The sequence below is a fragment of the Pristis pectinata genome, chromosome 13, assembly GCF_009764475.1.
Source record: "Pristis pectinata isolate sPriPec2 chromosome 13, sPriPec2.1.pri, whole genome shotgun sequence".
Taxonomy (NCBI): Eukaryota; Metazoa; Chordata; class Chondrichthyes; order Rhinopristiformes; family Pristidae; genus Pristis; species Pristis pectinata.
In genome coordinates this window covers 25,080,799-25,104,462 of record NC_067417.1, presented here as the reverse complement: position 1 = coordinate 25,104,462, position 23,664 = coordinate 25,080,799, and the positions used below count along the sequence as shown (strand labels likewise).

The 23,664-nt window shown below is 39.4% G+C and overlaps 1 protein-coding gene across 2 annotated transcripts in view; it reads left to right on the top strand.

Moving 5' to 3' along the window:
* Positions 1 to 23,664, top strand: part of jph3b (junctophilin 3b) — a 95,634-nt gene that overhangs the window by 12,883 nt on the left and 59,087 nt on the right. Inside the window, exon 2 of one of the 2 annotated variants that reach the window (XR_007957358.1) lies at positions 6,296 to 6,939. Coding sequence is in view for 1 of the 2 variants with exons in the window: in XM_052028514.1 (XP_051884474.1) it covers positions 6,296 to 7,070 (775 nt within the window). In the remaining variant the exon portion in view is untranslated. Of the gene's footprint in view, positions 1 to 6,295; positions 7,071 to 23,664 lie in introns of both variants that reach the window. The other variant, XM_052028514.1, reaches the window with a different exon arrangement.

The window sequence follows — 23,664 nt, the reverse complement described above, 5'->3', positions numbered from 1 at the left end:
ACCATTCCCATAAATCTTTACTGGGTCCTCTCTGATATCATTACATCCTTCCTATAATTTGGCGACCAGACTTGAACACTATATTCCAGCTGAGGCTGGATCAGTGTTTTATAAAAGTCCAGTATGACCTCCCTGCTTTTATGCTCCTTGTTTCTTTTGATTCAGCCCAGAATTGTGTCTGTCTTATCAACCACTTCCTCCAGCTGTCCTATCATTTTCAATGATTTGTGCGCTAATACCTCTGTATTAAACTTCATCCATCCCACCAACCTGTTTATATCTAGTTGCATTCTATTACTATCCTTCTTGCGGTTCACAGTATAGTTACATTTTGTGACATCCACAAATTTAGAAATTATGTCTTGCTCCCCCAAGTCTAGATCATTAAACATAGATCATAAGAAGCAATGGTCCTAACACTGATCCCTCAGGAATGCAACTATCCACCTTCCTCAATACAAGAAACAACCATTCACTATGACCCTCTATTACTTAGCCAACTTTGTGTTCATACATTCAATGTTCCTTTTATTCCATGAGCTTCAACTTTGCCAATAAGCCTCATCAAAAGCCTTTTGGAAGTCCATATACACTGCATTGACTGCATTATTCTCATCAACTCTGTTAACTCATCAAAATATTCTGTCAAATTGGTAAACACGACTTTCTCCTAATAAATCCATGCTGGCTTGCCTTAATTAATTATATTCTTATGATGAATGCTGGAATGTGATATGTATCTACATAATAGCTCATAATCCCCCAGAAATCTCATCAAACAACACAAGTATAATCAAAGCTGTGTAACTGAAGTAGAAAGAAGGCCACATCATTGACTTGTTGTCAGGGATGCTTGGGTTGAAATAATTGTGGAGCATTACCTTGCCCTGAAAATTATTGTCATTCATCCACCAAATCAAACACATAGATTTAAAAACTGCTGTAAAACTATATCACAAGTCATGCAGCACAGAAACAGGCCCTTCAGCCCATCAAGTCCGTGCCAGCCATCAAGTACCCATCTACACCAATCCCATCTTGTTTTCCCCATGTTCTTATAATTTCCCCCCCCCCCACCCCCAAATTCTACTACCCACATACACTAGGGGCAACTTACAGCATCCAAATAACCTACCAACCCACACATCTTTGTGATGTGGGAGGAAACTGGAGCACCTGGGAGAAACACACACAGTCACTGGGAGAATGTGAAAACATCACAGGGACAGCACTTTAGGATTGACCACAGTTGTGAGGTAGCAGCTCTATTAGCTACATCACTGTGCCACTCAAGGTGTGAAATGCATTGTAGATGATTAATTTAATGGCAAATCCAACAGTTGCCTTGGAATAATTTCTCACCCAAGAGTAAAGCAGAATTGACTTCCTTAACAGAGAATTTATTAACTGTTCTATCCCTTAAAGATACTCCCTTGTGGCCTCAAAAAAGCTGATTGGAAACTTGTTGTTACTTCTATTGAATATTTTAAGATGTTTGTGACCTGTGCTCATGCTTATGTGGCTAAGGTGCAAACTGTTGAAACTTTGCTGCTTTTGGGTAGGTCTGTCCTAGCTGAATTCCTGGAACCATGTCACATTGTAAAGAACCAAATGTGCTGATTTTCTGATTGGAATTAATCAACCCTGTTGTCTTTTGTAAATGTAAATTTTCTGGACCTAACTTTGAATTCAATATACATTCATAAGAATCTGGCTTCAGAAAAGTATTATCAATAATATGCATTTGTAAGCAGTTAGATAAAATTTAATGTACAGCAAAAAATACAAGGATTTGCAAAAATGCAGCAGGTGCTCAAGCAATCAGAACATCAGTTTAAATATTCTCCTGACTAAATGCAAAGTAGTCAATGATAATTTCCATTCATGGTTCAGGGTTCAGAATGTTACCACTCATCAATGTATATGGATCACAGAACAGTAAATCAACATTTTGTTGAAACTATCAGAGATCATAAATTTAGCAAATCAGATCACAAAATAATTACTTTGCTTGTCTATCTTTTCCTGTTTTATTCAATCCAAGTAATGTATTGAAAAATAAATTCAATCTAAGTCTCTCAATCTGTCTTTATTTCTTATTTCTTGCTTCTTGCAAGTAGATTTTTTTCTACATGAAACGTAAAAAAAAATTCTAGGAAAAGTCACCTTGGTTGTATTTGGGAAATCAAATGCAATTTGAGCTAGAAGTTTCATAATTAGATTACAATTTACATTTTTGCTAAAAACCATCTGCATAATTACAAACATGACCTCTTACATGAAAAAGAATGATCTGTCAGCAAAATAAAATGGACTTGCTTCTTTTGCACTCTGTAATAAAAAAAATTGAGATATAATAGATGTTAACCTGTTATGGTTTTCTTAATGCAGTTCTTAATAGGTATATCACAAAATCTATATCTTTTTAATATGATTGTCTAGTTCCCCATCTGTGTGTAACTTGATTTTAAAACTCTGAAAATGACTAAAAAATGGTATTGAACCATTATCAAATTTCCAAATTTGATCCTCCTTGAACACACACAAAGGGCAAAAGTGACAAAAGCTTACCTAGATCATTATTTCAAACAAGGGTCATGAGCAGTTTTGTGTGTGAAGCTTTAGCTTAAATGATTTTTAAACCAATGTGGAAGATTGAAGAAACTGAAGTTATGTGAAGCAATTTATATTTGAACTTTCATCATGTTTTACATAAATTCCACTCAGATGCTTTTACCTGAGTATCCTGATAAAGGTGGTAAGTAAATGGAAAATACCCAGATCTATATAATGAGTCACTTAAATGCTGAAAGTGCCTGGAAGTCCCCTTAGCACATGCCCCTCCTTGTGTTATGGTTACCCAATGGAACATCTAGTGTTTGAGACCAGCAAAGTTACTGTTTATATCATGGCAGTATAGAGAGAAATTGTAATTCTGCCCAGAAAGTTGCCGTGTTCCAGTTTGGGAGGAATTGCCATCCCTCACAAATATGACAATCAATATCAGAAGGTGGTGCCAAAGGACATAGATTTTCAGAATTGAGAGTTTTAATGTATGTCAGGTCCATTTAACTCCCTTTAAAGGAAAGATGATGTGTAAAATGTAACAAAAGCTCAGAGCAATCTAGAGAGCAACATACTTGTGCACATTTCACAGAGCCATCAAATCATAAGTAGCAGAAAGATGGCCACATTGACTCAGTTGTCTCCCAAAGATATCCCAGTTGGTTAACCTTAAACTCCTGAGGGGTAGAGCGGAAGTTTCAATCTCCTGGTGGAGTCTGGCTGAGGAGTTTTGGAGCACTGATATTTGGAAGGTTGAGAGAGTTTTTGCTCTGTGGCTTAAGTTGTTGACCTTAAAGCATGGCGTATGTAGTGCAACTCCAACAAAATACTTGGTTTCACCCAGGTCAGAGCAGCCTGCCTGATTGACACCATATCCACCAGCCTAATGTTCACTCTGCCACTGTTATCTGTAAAATGCATCACAGTTATTTGCCAAGGGTATTCTAACAGCACCTCTCAAACCTATGACTTCTACCATCGAATTACACTGTCCTGACTTGGAAAAATATATTCCTGGTCCAACATCAGTGGATCTAATTCCTGGATCTTCGTACCAAACAGCACTGAGGGAGTCACCAGACAATTGCAGAGTTTTAAGGCAGCAGCTCACAACAACCTTCTGAAGGGCAGTTGGTGGTTAGAAATAAATTCTGGCCAGCATTGTCCACATACTATTATTTTTATTTAAAAGTCAATAGTACTCAAAAAGTGAGGAAAAAGTAAAAACAGAAAGCAAAAACACTCATCAGGTCAGACAGCATCTGTATGAAGAGAAACGGAGTTAATGTTCCTAGTCCAAAACCTATTTTCAGAACTGGGAAAGTGAGAAAACAAGTTAGTTTTCAGTAATAGAGAAGTGGAAAAGGGATGGGTCGAACAAAGGTAATATCTCTGATGGGTGAGACCAAATGAAATAAAGCGGTAGGTAGATAAGATGATGTTTCTCTGTCTGTGTTATGTATTGTTAATCGCAAGGCTGTGGGATACTTTAATTTGATTATATTAACAAACATAACACAGACAAAGAAACATAATCTTTTCGAACTGCCATATTTACTCATTCCGTCTCACCCTATCAGAGATATTCCTTTTGAACTAACCATCCCTCCCCCACCTTTTACAGCTACTGGAAACTTTTTTTCTCTTTTTTTCACAGTTCTGATGAAGTTTGGACTTGAAATGTCAACTCTGTTTCTCTTTCCACAGATGCTGTCTGACCTGCTGAATGTTCCCAGCCTGCTCCGCATTTCCAGTATTTGCAGTTTTTTTCTGATTTTCAAGTGAGGAAAACTGTCCACCGCAATAACCTATGCGAATAATATATGGAAGTAAGAGGAAAAATACAATAATGTAAAGAAACTGAAAGAAAATGGGAAGAAAATGCGGCACAGTAGCATAGCGGTTAGCGCGATGCTATTACAGCGCCAGCAATCGGGATTCGATTCCCGTCGCTGTCTGTAATGAGTTTGTTCGTTCTCCCATGTCTGCGTGGGTTTCCTCCAGGTGCTCCGGTTTCCTCCCACATTCCAAAGACATAGGGGTGGGTTAATTTGGGTTTAAAATGGGCAGCGTGAACTCGTTGGGCCAGAAGGGCCTGTTTCCACGCTGTAAATAAAAAAAAAGAAAAGAAAACTTACGCATGATCTTGTTATGCAAGGAAAGATTAGCTGGTCTATCAAGCCTTTTCCATACCATTGTGGTAGAACTTGGCATCACAACATCTATTGTCCCAAACCAGCTGTGGCTACATGATTTCCTTGCAGAGTAAAAGCCAGCAGAACAACCTTGGGCCAATTAAGTTAAAAGTAATCAGAGATATTCTTCTCTGACCTCCAAACTGACCTTGAAACAAATTGCCCCCTACCTTACTTCCCCTTTGTATGTTGCAGTCAGAAACCTAACTACATTCCTTTAGTGTAGAAAAGTCAATCTGTTATTGTAATCTGGGGTTGGCTCATTTACAAAACTCACTGCTGCATTGTGAAAATCTACCAATTTGGGTTATTGGCCAACAGTAACTAGTGAAGGCCTTTTAAATTTCTGCAAATGTCCAGGGCATTCTCCTGGGTTGTGAGGCAGTGAAATTTATCACAAACAAGGGAATGAAGAGATGGAAATATGGGGGCAATGATGCCAGAAAGAAACAATAGCTTGGATGTTATTGCATTTTTCCAATTAGTTAACCAAGTTGACAAACTGCTCTTAAAGTAGTCCAAAAGATCATGCACCAAAAGCTTAACTCTTTTTCTCCCTGCATGGATGCTATCTGACTGGTTGGATATTTCCAGCATTTTCTGTTTTATTTTTAACCTAAATCACACCCAATTTTAAAATCTTACTGTAAAGTGAGAGGATCTGAATACAAACAAAGGCAAAATAAATAAATGGTTGTAGTACTTGTTCCCTGGATGACCTGCTGCAAGTTTCATAATTCTCTGATGCAAGTTTTCATGAAGGTCATTGAAGTGAAACGTTAACTCTGTTTTTCCCTCTATGGATGCTGCACAGTATTTCCAGCATTATTTCTAATTTCACAATTCTCTGTTTCAAGTTTCTATTATTTCTTGTTCACTCTTTTTGTTTGCTTACAAACAATCTTACATAGACATCAGGAGCAAGAGTAGGCCTCTTGAGCCTGCTCTGCCATTCAATGATCATGGCTTTTCTGATTGTAACCTCAACTCTGCATTTCCACCTACCCTGGTTAGCTTTCACTCCCTTACGTAACAAGAATTTATCCACCTCTGTCATTTGAAGAAGAGAATTCCAAAGACTCACAACCCTCTGTGAGAAATTCTGCTGTCTTTATCTTATATAGTTTATTTTTAAAAGTGACTCCAAGATTTAGATCCTTCACAAGAGGATACATCTTCTCCACATTCACCCTGTCATGACCCCTCAAGATCATACATTTTTCAATCAATTCCCTATCCACTCTTCTGAACAGTGGATAGAAGCCTAGTTTGTCCAAGCTTTCCTCACATGACAGCTTGCCCACTTCAGGTCTCTTTGAACTGCTCCCAATACATTTCCATTGTGTAAATAGGGAGTTAATCACAAAGCTTCTACTTATTTGACAGGAAGAAGCTTTTCCCTTCAAACTTTAGATATATGTCTACTATTTTAGCAGTCTAAAAATAATCAGTTTATACCTCTACATGTGGCTGTATTCAACTATGAAAATGAAAGTTATTCACTTAACAGTTATATTATGTTTTCTCTGTTATAGGTACCTACCAAGGTCAATGGGTTGGAGGAATGCGACATGGGTATGGTGTACGTCAAAGTGTTCCCTATGGGATGGCTGCTGTTATCAGATCTCCTCTTAGAACTTCTATTAACTCTCTAAGAAGTGAACACAGTAATGGTACAGCCATGCACCCAGACACTCCAGCAGGAAGTCCTGCAGGATCAAGGGGGGGCTTTGTTCTCACTATGCATAGCGACAATGATCTTCTTTCAGCCAAAAACAAAAAAAAAGGAATCTTTCGCAGATCCCTTTTGAGTGGGCTGAAACTCCGGAAGTCCGAGTCCAAAAGTTCCTTGGCCAGCCAAAGAAGCAAGCAGAGCTCATTTCGAAGTGAAGCTGGAATGAGTACAGTCAGCTCTACAGCCAGTGATATCAACTCCACAATTAGTTTTGGTGAAGGCGAAACTGATTTGTCAGTCATTGAAGATGACATAGATGCAACTACAACAGAAATGTATGTGGGAGAATGGAAGAATGACAAACGCTCTGGTTTTGGGTTAAGCCACCGATCTGATGGCCTGAAATTCGAAGGGGAGTGGCTCAGCAACAAGAGGCATGGTTATGGATGTACAACATTTCCAGATGGAACAAAAGAAGAAGGCAAATATAAACAGAATGTGTTGGTGAGTGGGAAGAGAAAGAACCTGATTCCTCTACGGACAAGTAAGATTCGAGACAAAGTGGATAGGGCAGTGGAAGCAGCTGAGCGGGCTGCAGCTATTGCCAAACAGAAAGCTGAGATTTCTGCATCCAGGTAGGAAGCTGGCTGTTCATTAATTTCAAATAATGGGATTTATAATAATCTCTGATAAATACAACTTCATGTAGACAATAGGAACATTGTTAGCAATGTAAGGGGAATCTTTAATTGGAGGGATTATGCACAAAATAAATGTGTCAAGACTCAAGACGGAGTGTATAAATGGTTGATTAGAAAAGATGCAATGTGGATTCTAAACACTAGCAGAGACAGTGAGGTTGGGGTAGATGATGGGCAAGGTGGCTCTTGAACCCACACTTAATGTGAAATTGACCATGTGACACTGGGGCACTTTGTTATCCCTGGATGGGTTCAGAAGGGGAAGAAAATTCCAAAGGAGTTAGTCTGAGACTCTGAGATGTGGAATGGAGAACACTGTGTGTAATATTGAAGAGTAGAAAAAGGCAGCAGCAAAATTTCCAAAGGGAGTTGCCCCATGATGACAATTTTGGTACAGAACGTGCAAGAGGTGGCAAGTACAATGTGGGCTCAAGCTAACAGGAGGAGGACTCTGGCATCCAAACAAAGAGGAACACAGACTGATAGGAGGGGTAAAGTTAAGGAGAGATTAACATTACCTCTCCTAGGAACATTTGGACTGAGACATCTGGAGGTTAACTTTACCTCTCCTACTAGAATAAATTGACTGTGAATTTACATTCAGCTGCTAATGACCCACTCCCAAATCAGGGAGCAAAATCAAATACAACTGTTCTTCATGCCCTTAACCTCAGCTCCAGCCCAGTTCTGAAATGAACACTAAATTGAACTTAATTGTTCAATTAAGTGTAGCGGTTAGCATAACACTTTACAGCGCCAGCAACCCGGGTTCAATTCCGGCCACTGCCTGTAAGGAGTTTGTACGTTCTCCCCATGTCTGCGTGGGTTTTCTCTGGGTGCTCTGGTTTCCTCCCACATTCCAAAGACGTACGGGTTAGGAGGTTGTGGGCATGCTATGTTGGCGCCAGAAGTGTGGCAACACTTGCAGGCTGCCCCCAGAACACTCTAAGCAAAAAAGATGCATTTCACTGTGTGTTTTGATGTACATGTGACTAATAAAGATATCTTATATCTTTCCATTTGATGGTATTCAGCTTGAACCTGACATCTTTTCTGCTGGTGTATGTGACAATCACTTGTATGTCTCATTTACTAATTTTTAACTCAGTCACTAATTTTTGCCAAAGCTGCCATCCGGTTAAACTACTGGTGAAAAGAAGCCAAAATAGTATCCAAGTGATGTTACTTAGTTCAAATCTCAACATGACTGAGAAATTTCTACTTAGGGACTGGAAATATTAAGTATTCCATCAGGCTGCAAATCAGAACATTTGAAATCTTCATGTGGACTGGATCACTGTCTTTCGCCACAGAAGAAAATATTTATTGTTGGCTTAGCACAGAATAATGCAGGTGAGATTGCCTTGTTCATCTAAAGCTGTTTTCTCTAACCTACTGAGGTCCATAGTGATCAAATCTACAGTAACTAACTGCAGTTCAAGGAATTTTGGACTCCAATTGATGAAATGAAGTCCAAACTAGTGTCCAAATTAAAAAGCAGAACCACAAAGATAATAATCTCTGGATCACTGGCTGAGCCATGTGAAAGTTAGACCACTGATTTGAATGCATGGCTCAAAGATTATTATAAGAGGAAGGGGGTTTCACTTCATGGGCATTGATACCAACACTGGAAAAGAGGGAGCTGTTCCATTGGAATGGACTTTACTTGAACTTAGCTGGCAGCAAAAGCTGAATTAAATAATTAGGGTTCTAAATAAGGCTTTAAATTAATCATGGTGGATGGAGTGGGCTGAGGTTGGGGGATGGAACTGTGAGGGGTAACGTAAAGGATGGGTTGTTAGTGTAGGGTAACAAGGTCTGTCAGGAAGGGACAGAGCACATGAACATCAAAGTCATAAGAATATAGCTCCAATTGGTGTCAGAAGAGGGAAAAATGGTAAAAAGACAAAATTGAAGTCTCTTTAACTGAATGCACATACCATTTATAATTAGATAGACAAATTAGTGGCAGACTCGATGGGCTGAAATGGCCTCCTTCTATGTAGTTATGAATAATCTTGTAGTTAATGGCCTTTGAGAAGAGAGATCATATTAGGTTGAACAATTTCTCATTTTATCTGTAGATTAGCTCTACTCCAACAGGAAGCTTATTTAAGATGAGGTACAGTACTACAGCCAAAAAAAAATTAGTGTTGGGTTGAAGATGCAGCCTTGCTTGACTTCAGTCTGCACTGTGAATGCATGTGTTGTGAAGCCACTGGGTTACGATCACAGCTTACATGGCATCATGAAGCAAATGTAAGATGGAGATGAATTTCTGCATGCAATCTAATTTGAGCCAGATGCTCCACACTGTCTTGATGGACATAATGTAAGCTTTTGCAAGGTCACTGTATAATAGTTTTTGTGTCTCCCTGCATTTGTCTTGGAGTTGTTGCACAGTGAAGCTCATGTCCATTGTGCCTTTAGAAGGATGGGATCCACACAATACTTTGGGAATTAGGTCTCGAGCACAGGAAGGAAGTCATTCAGGAGGACACTGGCAATGACCTTCCCTGTGGCAGACAGTAGATATCATGGTCATATTTGTCTCCATCCATGAGAATGGTAACAATTATGGAGTCTCTGAGGTTCCCTGGCATGTCCTTCTCTTCACAAATGTGGGAGGGGGGTTTGTTAATTGTGATTCTATACTGCCAAGTTTAAGAACATTAACAGAAATACCATCTGTTCCCAAAGGCTTGTTGTTTTTCAGTTGGCATTTGGCCTTTTCAACATTGTAATTTGGGATGGTGCTGAAATTGGACTGGATCGATCACTGTCGGATGGAATCAAGGGCACTGGTGCCAAGGACAGAGTTGTGATTGTGAAATTCTTTGCAGTGTTCTTTTCAACAGGTGCTGACTCTGTCCTTGACATGTTCACCTCTGTTCTTGGCTCTCAGCAGGATGGTTCCTTGGATATTGGGCCATAGATAGCCTTGACAGTGATGTCAGATCCACGCACGTCATGGTTATCAGCGAGTTGCTGGACCTCCTGTCCTTTATCCATCTGTTCTTTAGGACTGTTGGACCTCAATCTTCAGGTGGCGAGAAAGTTGTATCTTGAGGCATGCTAGTGCTTCCAATGCAGAAATGCCTTTGGTTTGAGTCTAATTAGCTCCTAGATCACCTAATCATTGTAAAACTAATCTTGGTGTTTTCTGATAGAGAAACCAAGAGTCTCTTCACAGGCACCGTTTATGGTGTACTTCAGCCCAGTTTAGATGCTGTGGATGCTTTGCAGCTTCTGTTGGTTGGGAGTCATCTAGTTATCTGTGAATTACAGTTTGAGAAGAGCTTTCTTTGTGAGGTCCTTGAGGCTTTCAGTATGGATTTTCTTGCAGCATAGTTTCTTTTGCAGCTGTTGCTTTGTGGCCAGGCTGATGGAAATAACAGATTTGGCGGTGGCCAGTCCAGCTTTGAGCAATGCCTATCGTGGGGCAGTTGGTCTGGACATCCTTGCAGTCTCACACTCAGATCATTTCATAATCTAACAGGTGCCAATGCCTGGAGCTGGGGTGTTGTCTTCAGGTCCTATGGTTGTCTCTCAAGTGAAACAGGATGTTAATTATGACAAGATCTTGCTCCAGACATTTTATCAGGAGAACTATATTGGCGTAGCCTTCCTTGCTCTCTCAAATCCATGCTGGTAGATTGTCCCCAGTACCAGGCACACTAGTTTTATTTAATAATCTCTTGTGTGGCACCTTATCAAAGGCTTCTGAAAGTCCAAATATGCCAGATCAATTGGTTTACCCTTATTTATTCTGCTTCTCACAAACTCAAAAAATCCCAACAGATTTGTCAAACATGATTTCTCTTCACAAATCCATGTTGACTCTGGCTAATCTTCTTATTATTTGCCAGGTGTCCAGTTATCACTTCCTTTTTAACAGATTCCAACATTTTCCCCGCCACTAATGTCAGATTTCTGCAATTTCCTGACCATCAGTGTCTAGGGGTCACACACAGTCTCAGAATACAGCCAGGCCATTCTGAACTGAGGTAACAAGAGGATAGTGAATCTTTGGAATTTTCATCTAAGTAGATCATGGAAGCTCTGTTGTTGAGTACATTCAAGACAGAGATTGATAAGAGTTTTAGATATTGACTTGAGAGAAATGGGCTTATTGCGTTACGAGTGAGTAGAAAGATCAGCCATGATGAAGTAAATGTGAGAGATGGGATAGCCTACTCCTGCTCTTATCTTAGGATATACATGCAAGGGGGTCGGCTGGATGAAGGGAAAAAAATAGGTGAGCTGGATTAATAAAATGGGCTAAATCTTGTTATGCAATAATGCACATAACAATTTTTGTTATCTCACTAAAAAGAACATTTTTAAATGTTATGCACAGCATTGCATTTCAGTAACAGGTAGAAAATTAGAAATGCACAATATTGACATTAATGTTATGGATTGACAAAACATGATTGATGCCATCTGAGTCTGGAACAAGAACAATTTTGCTCCGTCTCTAACCTAGGTAGTGTCAGCTATGGTTTGATTGGTGCCACTCTTGCCTCTTTGGTCAACAGCCACTTCAGAGATTTTAGTAAAAAAAATCTTGCTGACCTTTTCAGGACAAAGGACCGTGCACTATTAGAGGTGGCACCTTTTAGATGAAGTGTTGAACTGAGGCATCCGTCACTTGCAAAGGTAGCGATTCTGGTCATAATCAACTGCATGTGTAGTTTTCCATGTACAAATTAGCTTCCATGTGTGAAAATCGAAAGGATGTAGATACTGGAAATCTGAAATAAAAACAGCAAATGCTGGAATCACTCACCAGGTCAGGCAGCATCTGTGGAAGGAGTTAATGTTTCAGGTGGAAGGCCCTTCATCAGTACTCAATAAAAGGTTGAAGAACCACAGCTCTTCTTCCTGTTGTGCACACTGCAGTCTTCCAGACTCAATATACAACTTCAGAAAACTTGCTTTCTCAGTCTACATCAGAACTGCTCACGTTTGCTGTTAATCATCCATCCTGGCATTCCTTCCGTTTTCCTCTCTCCATTAAATAACCTGACCTGCTGGGCATGTCCTACAGCCCTGCCTTTTGCAACTTTTTACATTATATTCCTTTGCTCATATTCTCACTCTCTGCCAACACTTCATAGCTTTTGTTAGTTTTCTCTCTCTCTCACTTCCCCCATTAACCCACTGACCTGATGTCGCCCACAACTTATCCCCATGGCAACTCTGGCTTCATCCAATCAAGAACATTCTCTTTGTCCAAACCATCTGTCTGCCAACTTCTCAACTACTTTATTTTCTCTCTTTCCCAGTTCTGATGAAGAGTTTTTGACTTGAAATATTAACTCTGTGTCTCTTTCCACCAATGCTACCTAACCTTTGAGTCTTTCCAGCATCTTCTGTATTTCATCCTTGAAGTGTATTGGTGCCAGGGAGTCCAACATAAGTAGAAAGAAGGACCAGAAGGGAAAGTAAAGCAGGTTGATAGACATATATTTTAACCTCTTTTCACAACCTTGGCATTTTTCAGGAGTGCTTTACAGCCAATAAAGTTGTACCCTTAACATGTTGTAAATGTAAAATAGGAACCATAGTGGACGCTGCACATACATCGTATGCTCATCTGGCTCCAGAAGTGCACCTTCCTTTGTAATGTTGGTCTCCTTTGGAGGCATCATGATTTACGATGAACGTTACGTTAAATGGTAAGGCTTCAATGTTTTTAGTAGGATTCTTTTCTAGAAAATGTGGGGTAATCTTATTGAAATATATAAGGTCCTGAGCATGCATGACATGATATATGTCAAGATGTTTCCATCAGTAGGAAAAATCTGACACTTGGGCATGTAGTTACAAGACGCAGATGGTTATATTGAGGTGCATAGGAACTTCTTCTTGCAGACGGTGGTGAATTTCTGGAATTCTCTACCCTGGAGGGTTGTGGAGGCTGGATCATTAGGAGTACTTGAGGAGGAAGCAGGTAATTTTTTGAAAGAATTGGGGGCTATGGGTAATTGGCACAATAGGGAAGATGAACGTTGGGGATGATCTGCCATGATCATATTGAATGGTGGAGCAGGTGAGAGGGGCCAAGTGACCTACTCCTGCTCCTAATTCCTTATGTTGTTATAAAACAGTGCTGCCCAAGTCCCTGACTCATGCAGCAAATCATCAGGCAGTGACCCTTCACTGGTGCTGCATTAAGCACTCATCTGCATTTGACAATTGTTTCTTTGCTTTTTTAGGCAACTGGTTTACTTCTGGACATTTTTGTTAACAATTTTCTGCATTCTGTAACTTAGTTTTGTCTACTGATAAAGTTATACAAGAGCTGTGCTGCTTATGCCTGCTGCTAAAGCAGTCTCATTCCAATCATTGATAATCTGGTGGGGCTCCCTTTAGAACTGGAGTATGTGAAGAAAGAGCCAAGAAGCAGGACACAACAAGAGCAGCTAGGAGAGGAGGGAGGAGATTGCCATTGTGCACTGTGGCTGCCATTATTGGAACTTTCTGAATAGCAATTTCTCAGGTGCATTTGCTTCACAACAAAGCCATGTCACTTAGTCCAATGTTTTCTTGACTTAGTCCAGCTTTTTCCATGCTGCTGAATTTGAAACAGATTTTTCTCTGCTGGTCACATTTTGTTCTATTCCTAAATTCTAATGTAAAATAATTTAAGTAAGTGTTAGACAGGATGGAATGTCAGAAACAGCTGGAAGTAGCATTTACAAAGCAATGAACCAGTGGACCTTACAAACAATCATGTGACCTGGCCGCACTCTCTCCCACAAAGGGATTTAATTGTTACTTTTAACTCTCTCCTGCTTCCCACTAGGCTAAATTTCTTCAGATTTGAAGAACATAGTGGAGGGACAGGGTAGGGAAACTGGTTGGAGACAAATGAATGAAAGGAAAACTGAATTGTTAAAATCTGTTAAATATACCCTATCTAATTTTTTAAACAATTGCCATCAACCATTTTCTCAAAATGCCATGTTCTCTCCTTGAATATGTCATTACATTCACCACTCACCCATCTTCCCAGAGCATTAAATGCACCCTAGCAAAGCCACTGAGAATAACCTCAGTTAAATTTATTCACCCACCAGAGTTGGATATCACTGGCAATAGCAACATTGATTATTGATCCCAAATTGCCTCTGAACTGAGGAGGCAGTTATGGATCAGTCACATGGGTGGGTCTGGAGTCACATATAGACCAGACCAGATAAGGGCAGCAGATTTCCTTTCCTGAAGGATATCAGTTAACCAGGTGGATTTTTACAGTAGTTTCTTGGATAATGTAAATCTTTCTAAATTTATTTGAGTTGCTCCAGCTGCCATGGTGGGAGTTGAACTCACACCTCTAACTCAATAGTCCACAACTGCTATATCAGTAATTTAACCAGTAATTTAAACATAATTTTACAATGTCCTTTGCATATTTACATCATTGATTGCATCATTCTTAGCCATAATATTTCTGTGGTATCTCTTCTGACTCCCAGAGTACAACATGGTTTTCCAGATTTGTCATACGAGGACAGATTTTCTATATTTTCTTGACTTTGGAAGAATGAAATGTGATCTTATGGAAATTTTTACAATACAAGGTTTGATGTTTCCCCTGTATGGGATATCTGGAGTTGGGGTCACAGTTTCAAAATAAGCAGTTAACCATTCAGGACAAAGATGACAAGACATTTCTTTACACAGAGGGGGTGAATCTTTGGAATTCACTACCCAAGTAGGCTGTCAAGGCTCAGGTACCAAGAATATTCAACACAGATCTGAATATATTTTTTAGAAATCAAGGAATAAGGGGTTGGGAACATGGAGATAAAGGGATATAGGGTTAGTACAAGAAAGAGCTGCTGTGGCAAAAGGTCAGCCCTGATCTCATTAAAAGGTGGAGCAGGAATGAGGGACTGAATGCCTACTCCTGCTTCAATTTCTTATATTTTTATTAAACAGATTAAATATGTTCTGTTTAATCCCAGATCAAATGACACATCTCTCCATGAACTATCCTCTCCACAATCGTTCTTTCAATTCCAGAACTTCCATTCTGCTCCTGGGTTCTCTCATGTTACAGCGGCTCTGAGCCAGGGAGGTCTGTTTGGAGCATGCAGCTCATCAGTAGAATGCTAATGAGGTTCTGGCCTAAAAATGAACTGAGTCTCCTGCTGGATATGTTGGTTGTCCAGTTTTCTCAATCTGTTGGCCAGGTTCCTTATGATGAAATTGACCTTTGTTGACTGTGGAAGTAACATGGTAAATAAGGTAAATATGTTCCTTTTTCTTTCCATATTTTTTATACTTTTGCAGCTTCTTTCAACAGTCTCCCTGAAGAATATCCTGATCGAGATTTAACAACCTTTATCAATTATTTAGCTTTACTAAACAGTGCCAAGGCTGAGTAAACATCTGGACCATTATTACACTACAAATACTGCTTACAGTAAAGCCACTTGAATTAAAAAGTTAAAAATTTGAATCAAAGAGAGCCAATGAGTTTTGGAATTCCTTTGATAAGCAGAAACATGATTCCCTCGAAATATGGGTGGGTGGCAATGTCTATAAAAATCAATAATTTCTAGAGGACATGGTTTTCCAGGTGGAATTGTGATACTCCAGAAATTTTACTGGGCACATTTGTTTTCCAACTTGGATAAGTATGTAATGATATTATTCTTAGTGTGTTATTAGGAGATTTTAGGTTCATTGATTTGAAAGGAGGTCTGTTATTTTTGGAATGCTGCTTGCTTTGCAGCTGCACAATTTAAGAGGTTTCACTGAACAGGCTCCAGCTTGGAATTCAGAATCTGATGCATGTGGAGCCCTTTTAAATAAATTTTAACTTGTCACTTTTTGTTTAGAATTTCCCCCACAGCTCCTTCTACTTCACTGTCTTCATTCCCAAAGTATGAAACTCACCCGACCACTCTCAACGTCACCTCATCTCTGACCACCAATTGCAGTCCTCCGATGCACAAACGGCGATCCCAGAAGCCATCACCAATGAGCCCCAGTTGCCTACTATCCCCCACCTTACAATCTACAATCCTTTTCTGCCCTGGACCCCTCTCCCGTGACCCAAACCATGCCCTGGATTTGTCCAGTTTTCTTTGCACTCTGCACTGATACAGCACATGAAGGAAAGGCTTTTCCTTATGGACCAGTTTAGTAATGTTCAACACCTGAGGCTTTGAGCAAAACTGAACTTCCACCACACAATAAGAATCAACTGTTTCCATTGCTAGCAGGTTTAGTAACTAGAGGACATTGATGGACCAGAGGGTAGATGAGAATTTTTTATGTAAAAAGTGAACTATTATGATCTAGGATGCACAATGAGAAAGGGAAGTGGAAGCAGATTCAGTGGTACCTATTAATGCAAATTGGATATATACTTGAAACAAAAATAATGGCAGGTATGTGGAAAAAGTAAGGTCAGAGTAATTGATAACACTTTCAAATTGCTGGCATGATTGATTGATTGATTGGGCTCCCGTGTGGTATAATTCCATTAAAAAGAAATTATTATTAAGCCCAATAAGTTTATTCTTTTCTCCATCGAGTCTGGGCCAATTTGTCCAGGCAATTTTATGCTTGCATTTGTGTTTCTGATTTTAAAGAAAAGGCACACTACCTGTGAAATTTCATTGCACCAGACTATGCTTCTTCATAATCAAAAAATCTTTGAAGAGATTTTGACCCTTATTCATATGATGCACAACATCCCAGTGGCTGAAACTACTTACTGGTTTTTTACTAAGTAGTTTGATGCAAAATACCCCAGACTTTTTGTGAAGGTAATAGTTCTGGAGTTGCAGGCAATTTTATATGATTTGTTTTCTAACTGTTCTACAAATAGGTGCTTCCTACAAAAAATCTGTAAATGTTCTTTTATTGAATTGAGGCTACTTTATAGATTTGTGCTGTTAAAGAGGGCTTTGTTCTTTTTGAACATCCCCATACAGTACTCTGTGTCAAATACTTCATACTCCAGATTTCCTTTAGATCCAGATCAGTGGCTTTGAAGGAAGACTTTTGATAGTAAGACCATAAGACATAGGAGCAGAATTAGGCCATTCAGCCCATCGAGTCTGCTCCGCCATTCCATCATGGCTGATTTATTTTTCCCTCTCAACTCCATTCTCCTGCCTTCTCCCAGTAACCTTTGATGCTATTACTAATCAGGAACCTATCAACCTCCACAGCCGTCTGTGGCAATGAATTCCACAGATTCACCACCCTCTGGCTAAAGAAATTCTTCCTCATCTCTGTTCTAAAGGGATGTCCTTCCATTCTGAGGCTATGCCCTCTGGTCCTAGACTCTCCCACTACTGGAAACATCCTCTCCATGTCCACTCTATCTAGGCCTTTCAATATTCGGTAGGTTTCAATGAGATCTCCCCCACATCTTTCTAAACTTCAGTGAGTATAGGCCCAGAGCCATCAAACGCTCCTCATACATTAACCCTTTCATTCTCAGGATCATTCTCATAAACCTCAATTGGACCCTCTCCAATGCCAGCACATCCTTCCTTAGATATGGGCCCCAAAGCTGCTCAAAATACTCCAAATTTGGTTTGACCAACGCTTTATAAGGTCTCAGCATTACATCACTGCTCTTACATTCTAGTCCTCTCGAAATGAATGCTAACATTGCATTTGCCTTCATTACTATTGACTCAACTGCAAGTTAACCTTTAGGGAATCCTGCACTAGGACTCCCAAGTCCCTTTGCACTTCTAATTTCTGGATTCACTCCCTGTTTAGAAAATAGTCTATGCCTTTATTCTTTCTATCAAAGTGCATGACTGTACATTTCCCTACACTGTATTCTATCTGCCACTTCTTTGCCCATTCTCCCAACCTGTCCAAGTCCTTCTGCAAACTCCCTGCTTCCTCAACACTACCTGTCCCTTCACCTATCTTTCTATCATCCACAAACTTGGCCACAAAGCCATCAATTCCATCATCAGATCATTCACATATAATGTGAAAAGTAACGGACCCAAAACCAACCCCTGCAGAACACCACTAGTCACTGGCAGCCAACCAGAAAAGGTCCCCTTTATTCCCACTCTTTGCCTTCTGCCAGTCAGCCAATCTTCTATCCATGCTAGTACCTTTCCTATAATACCATGGGCTCTTATCTTGTTTAGCGACCTCATATGCAGCACCTTGTCAAAGTCCTTCTGAAAATCCAAGTAAACAGTATCCACTGACTCTCCTTTGTCTACCCTGCCTGTTACTTCCTCAAAGAATTCCAGCAGATTTGTCAGGCAAGATTTCCCCTTAAGGAAACCATGCTGACTTCGGCCTACTTTATCATGTGCTTCTAAGTACCCCAAAACCTCATCCTTAATAATGGATTCTAATATCTTACCAACCACTGAAGTCAGGCTAACTGGCCTATAATTTCCTGTCTTTTGCCTCCCTCCCTTCTTAAAGAGTGGAGTGACGTTTGTGATTTTCCAGTCCTCCGGAGACCATTCCTGAATCTCATGATTCTTGAAAGATCACTACTAATGCCTCCAAAATCACTTCAGCTACCTTTTTCATAACCCTTGGGTATAGTCCATCCGGTCCAGGTGATCTATCCACGACCTTTCAACTTCCTAAGAACCTTCTCCACAGTAATAGTGACCACACTCACTTCTGCCCCCTGACTCTCTCGAATTTCTGGTGAAGACTGATGCAAAATACTTAATCAGTTCATCCGCCATTCCTTTGTTCCCCATTACTACTTCTCCAGCGTTATTTGCCAGCGGTCCAATGTCCACTCTTGCCTCTCCTTTCCTCTTTATATATCTGAAAATATTTTTGGCATCCTCTTTTATATTATTGGCTAGCTTACCTTCATATTTCATCTTTTCTTCCCTTATTGCTTTTTTTAGTTGCCTTGTTGGTTTTTAAAAGCTCCTCAGTCCTCTAGCTTTCCACTAATTTTTGCAATATTGTATGCCCTCTCTTTTGCTTTTATCCTGTCTTTGACTTCCCTTGTCAGCCACAGTTGCCTCACCCTCCCTTTAGAATGCTTCTTCTTCTTTGGGATGAACTGCTCCTGCATCTTCCGAATTACTCCCAGAAACTCCTGCTGTTGCTGCTCTACCGTCATCCCTGTGAGGGTCCCCTTCCAATCAACTTTGGCCAGCTCTGCTCTCATGCCTCTGTAGTTACCTTTACTCAACTGTAATACCGATACATCCGATTTTAGCTTCTCCCTCTCAAAGTGCAGGGTGAATTCTATCATATTACGATCACTGCCTCCTAAGGGTTCCTTTACCTTAAGCTCCCTAATCAAATCTGGTTCATTGGACAACAACAAATCTAGAATTGCCTTTTCCCTCGTAGGCTCGACCACAAGCTGCTCTAAAAAGCCATCTTGTAGACATTCAACAAATTCCCTCTCTTGGGATCCAGTACAAACCTGATTGAAATCCACCATGACTAGCGTAACATTGCCCTTTTTACATGCTTTTTCTATCTCCTGTTGTAATTAGTACCCCACACCCTGGCTACTATTCAGAGGCCTGTATATAACTCCTAACAGGGTCTCTTTACCCTTGCAGTTTCTTAACTCTACCCACAAGGATTCTACATCTTCCGATCCTATGTCATTTCTTGCTAAGGATTTGATTTCATTTTTTACCAACAGAGCCACCCCACCTCCTCTGCTCACCTGCCTGTATTTTCGATAGGATGTGTATCCTTGGATGTTTAGCTCCCAGCTGAGATCTTCTTTCAACCATGACTCTGTGATGCCCACAACGTCATACCTGCCAATTTCTAACTGCACCATGAGCTCATCTACCTTATTTCGTATACTGCTTGCATTCAAATATAACACCTTCAGTCCTGTATGTACCTAGTCTATACCTAATGTCTGCACCTAGTAAGGATGGATACGTGTTTTTTGTGTTGATCAGGTTGATTGCAGAAAATGGAATTGGTTTTCTGCTGAATAGATTGCACACAAAATTGAATTTAAAGCTAAATCATTTGAACCTTGGTGGCTCCAGAATGAATTTTAACAAAACTTTATAATGAAGATCAGACTGCTGTCTTGATGAAGGGTCTCGACCCGAAACGTCGATTGTTTATTTCTCTCCACAGACGCTGCCTGACCTGCTGAGTTCCTCCAGCATTTTTTGTGTTTTGCTCCAGATTCCAGCATATGCAGAATCTCTTGTGACTACTGTACTTTTGATGTTTTAGTTATGACGGGGAAAGCAAAAAGTATAGCTTCAATAATAATGCACCATCTAAAGTGAAACATGATTTTTTTTGGAGAGATGGAGTGGAATTTTTACCTTTAACACTTGAAGATAATCAATGCTAGTGAATAAGTTGCTTTAATTGAAAATCCTTGCAAATCACAGCAGGTTCATCCACCATGAACAAGAATAACAATTAAATTAGTGAAACTAGAAAGAAAAGATGATAGCTGAAAAGCACTGGCTATAAATTCAATTATATTATACTGTTTTATCCAGCATTATTCAATTGAACATTGATTCTTCCCATCTCTGAAGCATGATAATAATTATTTCCGGGTCGGTTCACTCTGAAAACTCAACTGGGCGCTTCCTGTCATGGGTATCCATTGCAAACCAGATACAGTTTCCTCTACTCTCGCCAGAAGCTAAATCTAAATGTTCACCTTCCCAAACCCAGCCTTAGGAGAGGACTAGGTTGCACTTTTCTGAATGCAAAAATGTGCACTGCCTGGACACGTGACCAAGGTCTCGGACTTGTGCAATGACAGAATTTTCACATGGTGGAACCAAATTTCCCAGGTTTGGAGTTTTGGTGTGGTTGAAGCCAACAGAAAGCCATTCAGCCTTCTACAGCACAAGGCCCAATGGCCTCATTTGAAGTAACAGCTTACATCTGAACCCACTGGATAGTGCTTTCTAGCCAATGATTATGAATAGAAATCTGGGCAGAAAGGTGCTGTTCATAGGGATTCCTCTTGGTGACCTAATCGAATGTCCCTAGCATTCAGAAAAATGTTGTGTGGAAGCTTGGGATAAGGCTTTTTCGTCTCATCTTATCTGATCTCATCAGATTTCTTCTTGGCAGCTAAGTTAAAGTCACCCCTTAAATGAGCAGCACATGTTTATTCATTTTACTTCTTAAGTTACTAATTGACAAATAACCTGAATGTGGCATTATTTTGTCATGTGCTTGCTAACTGATTTTATGTCTTTGCTTAACGTTGTACTTGACAAAATCCTGGACAAAAAGCTGATAACAAAATACTTCTCCACAATGTTCCACGTTGTGTTATTACTAGATGTTTAATCATTAGGACAGACTTCACCATGGGAAAGTAATTCGTGCTCAGAATATTGACTGTTATAGCCTTAATAATGTAGTCCTTTTCTGTGAAACAAACTATTTCAATGGAACACTGGTGTAGGCCTGAATAGTTTTAAAAAATACCATAGCCCAAACAAGAAAAGTGTTGAATTGTAAACCAAGTCTATGTAGTCTTAATTATTTTTTTCTTCAAACCCATTTGGTGTTATTAATACGAGTACGTGTACTGTATATAGGATATTGTTTCCATTATCTATAATTGAAAACATTGTACATTGGCTTAGCAAAAGAGGCATTTACATTTACCAACTTCATTGAAATACTAAAGGTCAGTATGCTGGATGAGTTTAAACTTCCAGTCCAGAGATATGAAAACAGTCAGACCTCTCAGCCCTGGACCCAAAATGGTTTGCATTAACAATAAAGTGAGAAACAGAATATTAAGCTAAATAAATACACATTTTAATGCTGAGCACTGGATTTTGTACAGAAATGAATTGGTCAACATGTCAATATGAGGAATCAGGTTGTGAGAGCTACTAAGAATGATGCACTTGCATCTCTCATTTCTATTCCTTCGTTAGGAGATTTTCAGCATCCCAGAACCTTTGCAGCTGCTCTTTTCCATTCAAATGATGGAATTAGGCCTAACCTGGCACAGGCACACTCAGCAGGTTCTCAGCATTAACTGCCATTGGAGTGCAGTTGAGGAATTGCTAGTAAAGAGCAGCAAGTAAGTTCAGGACTTCCAATTTCACATAGATACCCTGAACTTCTGTAGAACTAATGCTGAGAAGTGGCACAAAATTAATAGGAAGTGCTGGGATTTTCCAGCATGTTCTGGTCCTTTTGAAAGCACATTGAAAGTCCCAATTTACCAAACAAATCACCATATTTATAGGGTTGAATTGTGTGCTGGATAATTACATAATTAAATTTGTAAGAATGTCTTTACATATAAAAAAAAGTAACGCTATTATGCACATGTAGAATAGCAATAGAAATATACATAAGTCACGCTATTATGCACATGTAGAATAGCAATAGAAATATACACATTTTATGTCCAAAATCTTGGGTTCATTTTATATGTATCTATGTGCAATTATAATCATTTATGAGCATCATCATTTGATCAAATTATTTCACATTATAAGTGGAGAGGGTAACTGATTTCTTTTAGCTATGTTACAAATTTTGTGCTGGCATTTTTGTATTTTATCAACAGATATGTGCATCCCAAAGCTAACATTTTAGCAAAGCACAAAATACAGTGCTTTGAAGAAATAAATCCTGCTGCAGCAGCAGCAGAGTGGCTGAGAGATGTCATTGCAAAGTATGGAAGTGGTGCTTAGTTTTTCACGTGTGATGTTTGAAATGGCCTTTAAGTCATTTTACAAAGAAAGTAACCCCAGTAATAATTTAACCAATAAATTCAACATTATGCATAATTCATTCCAGGGCAGATTATTGGGATTTTATAAATTGTTGGCTTAGCATTCATTTTAGGATTTCAGATGAAAACTAGGAGAATGCAATAATATAGCAGCATAATTATCACAAAATGTCATTATGTTATGTGCTTGTCATACATTATTTATTTCACTGGTCTAGTTTAATTACATCTCCAAGAAGAAATTTCATGCTGAAAAGTGATCTTTAGATTTAAATTTACAATAACTCTTAAATCTTATACTCAGTTCATTCTCTCCAAGACAATCTGTGTTCACAGCAACTAATTTAAGAGACACCAGTGCTAGGTTTAGTTCCAGCAACTGCATCCTGTTGCACCCCAGCAGGAAAATGAACAATGTTATTGACTGAAAACCTTTTTCTCTGGTAATATGCTTAGGAATGTAATACTCAAATTCAGCTTATGAATCAAGTACTTGCATTTTGCCATAATAATTTTTGAAGTTTCTTCGCAGCAAGGAAAAAGGCCAAAATATTTCTTTTTTGTGGATGGCCAAGAGAAAAGATAAATTGGGAGTATATTAGTTATGTGTTCTGGGGGAAATTAAAAAGAGAAATATAGGAATAAAAATTTGCAGCAAAACAAAATTTTTAGTCAAAGGAGTGATGGGGGTGGGGTAGTTTTTGATTTAGTTTGCAGAACTTCAATGCAAATTTTAGTCGCATGAGAAAGTTCATAAATAACTGGCCCTATTGCATTCTTCTTCATTGCACTCCATTCTCCATTCTCTTGTTC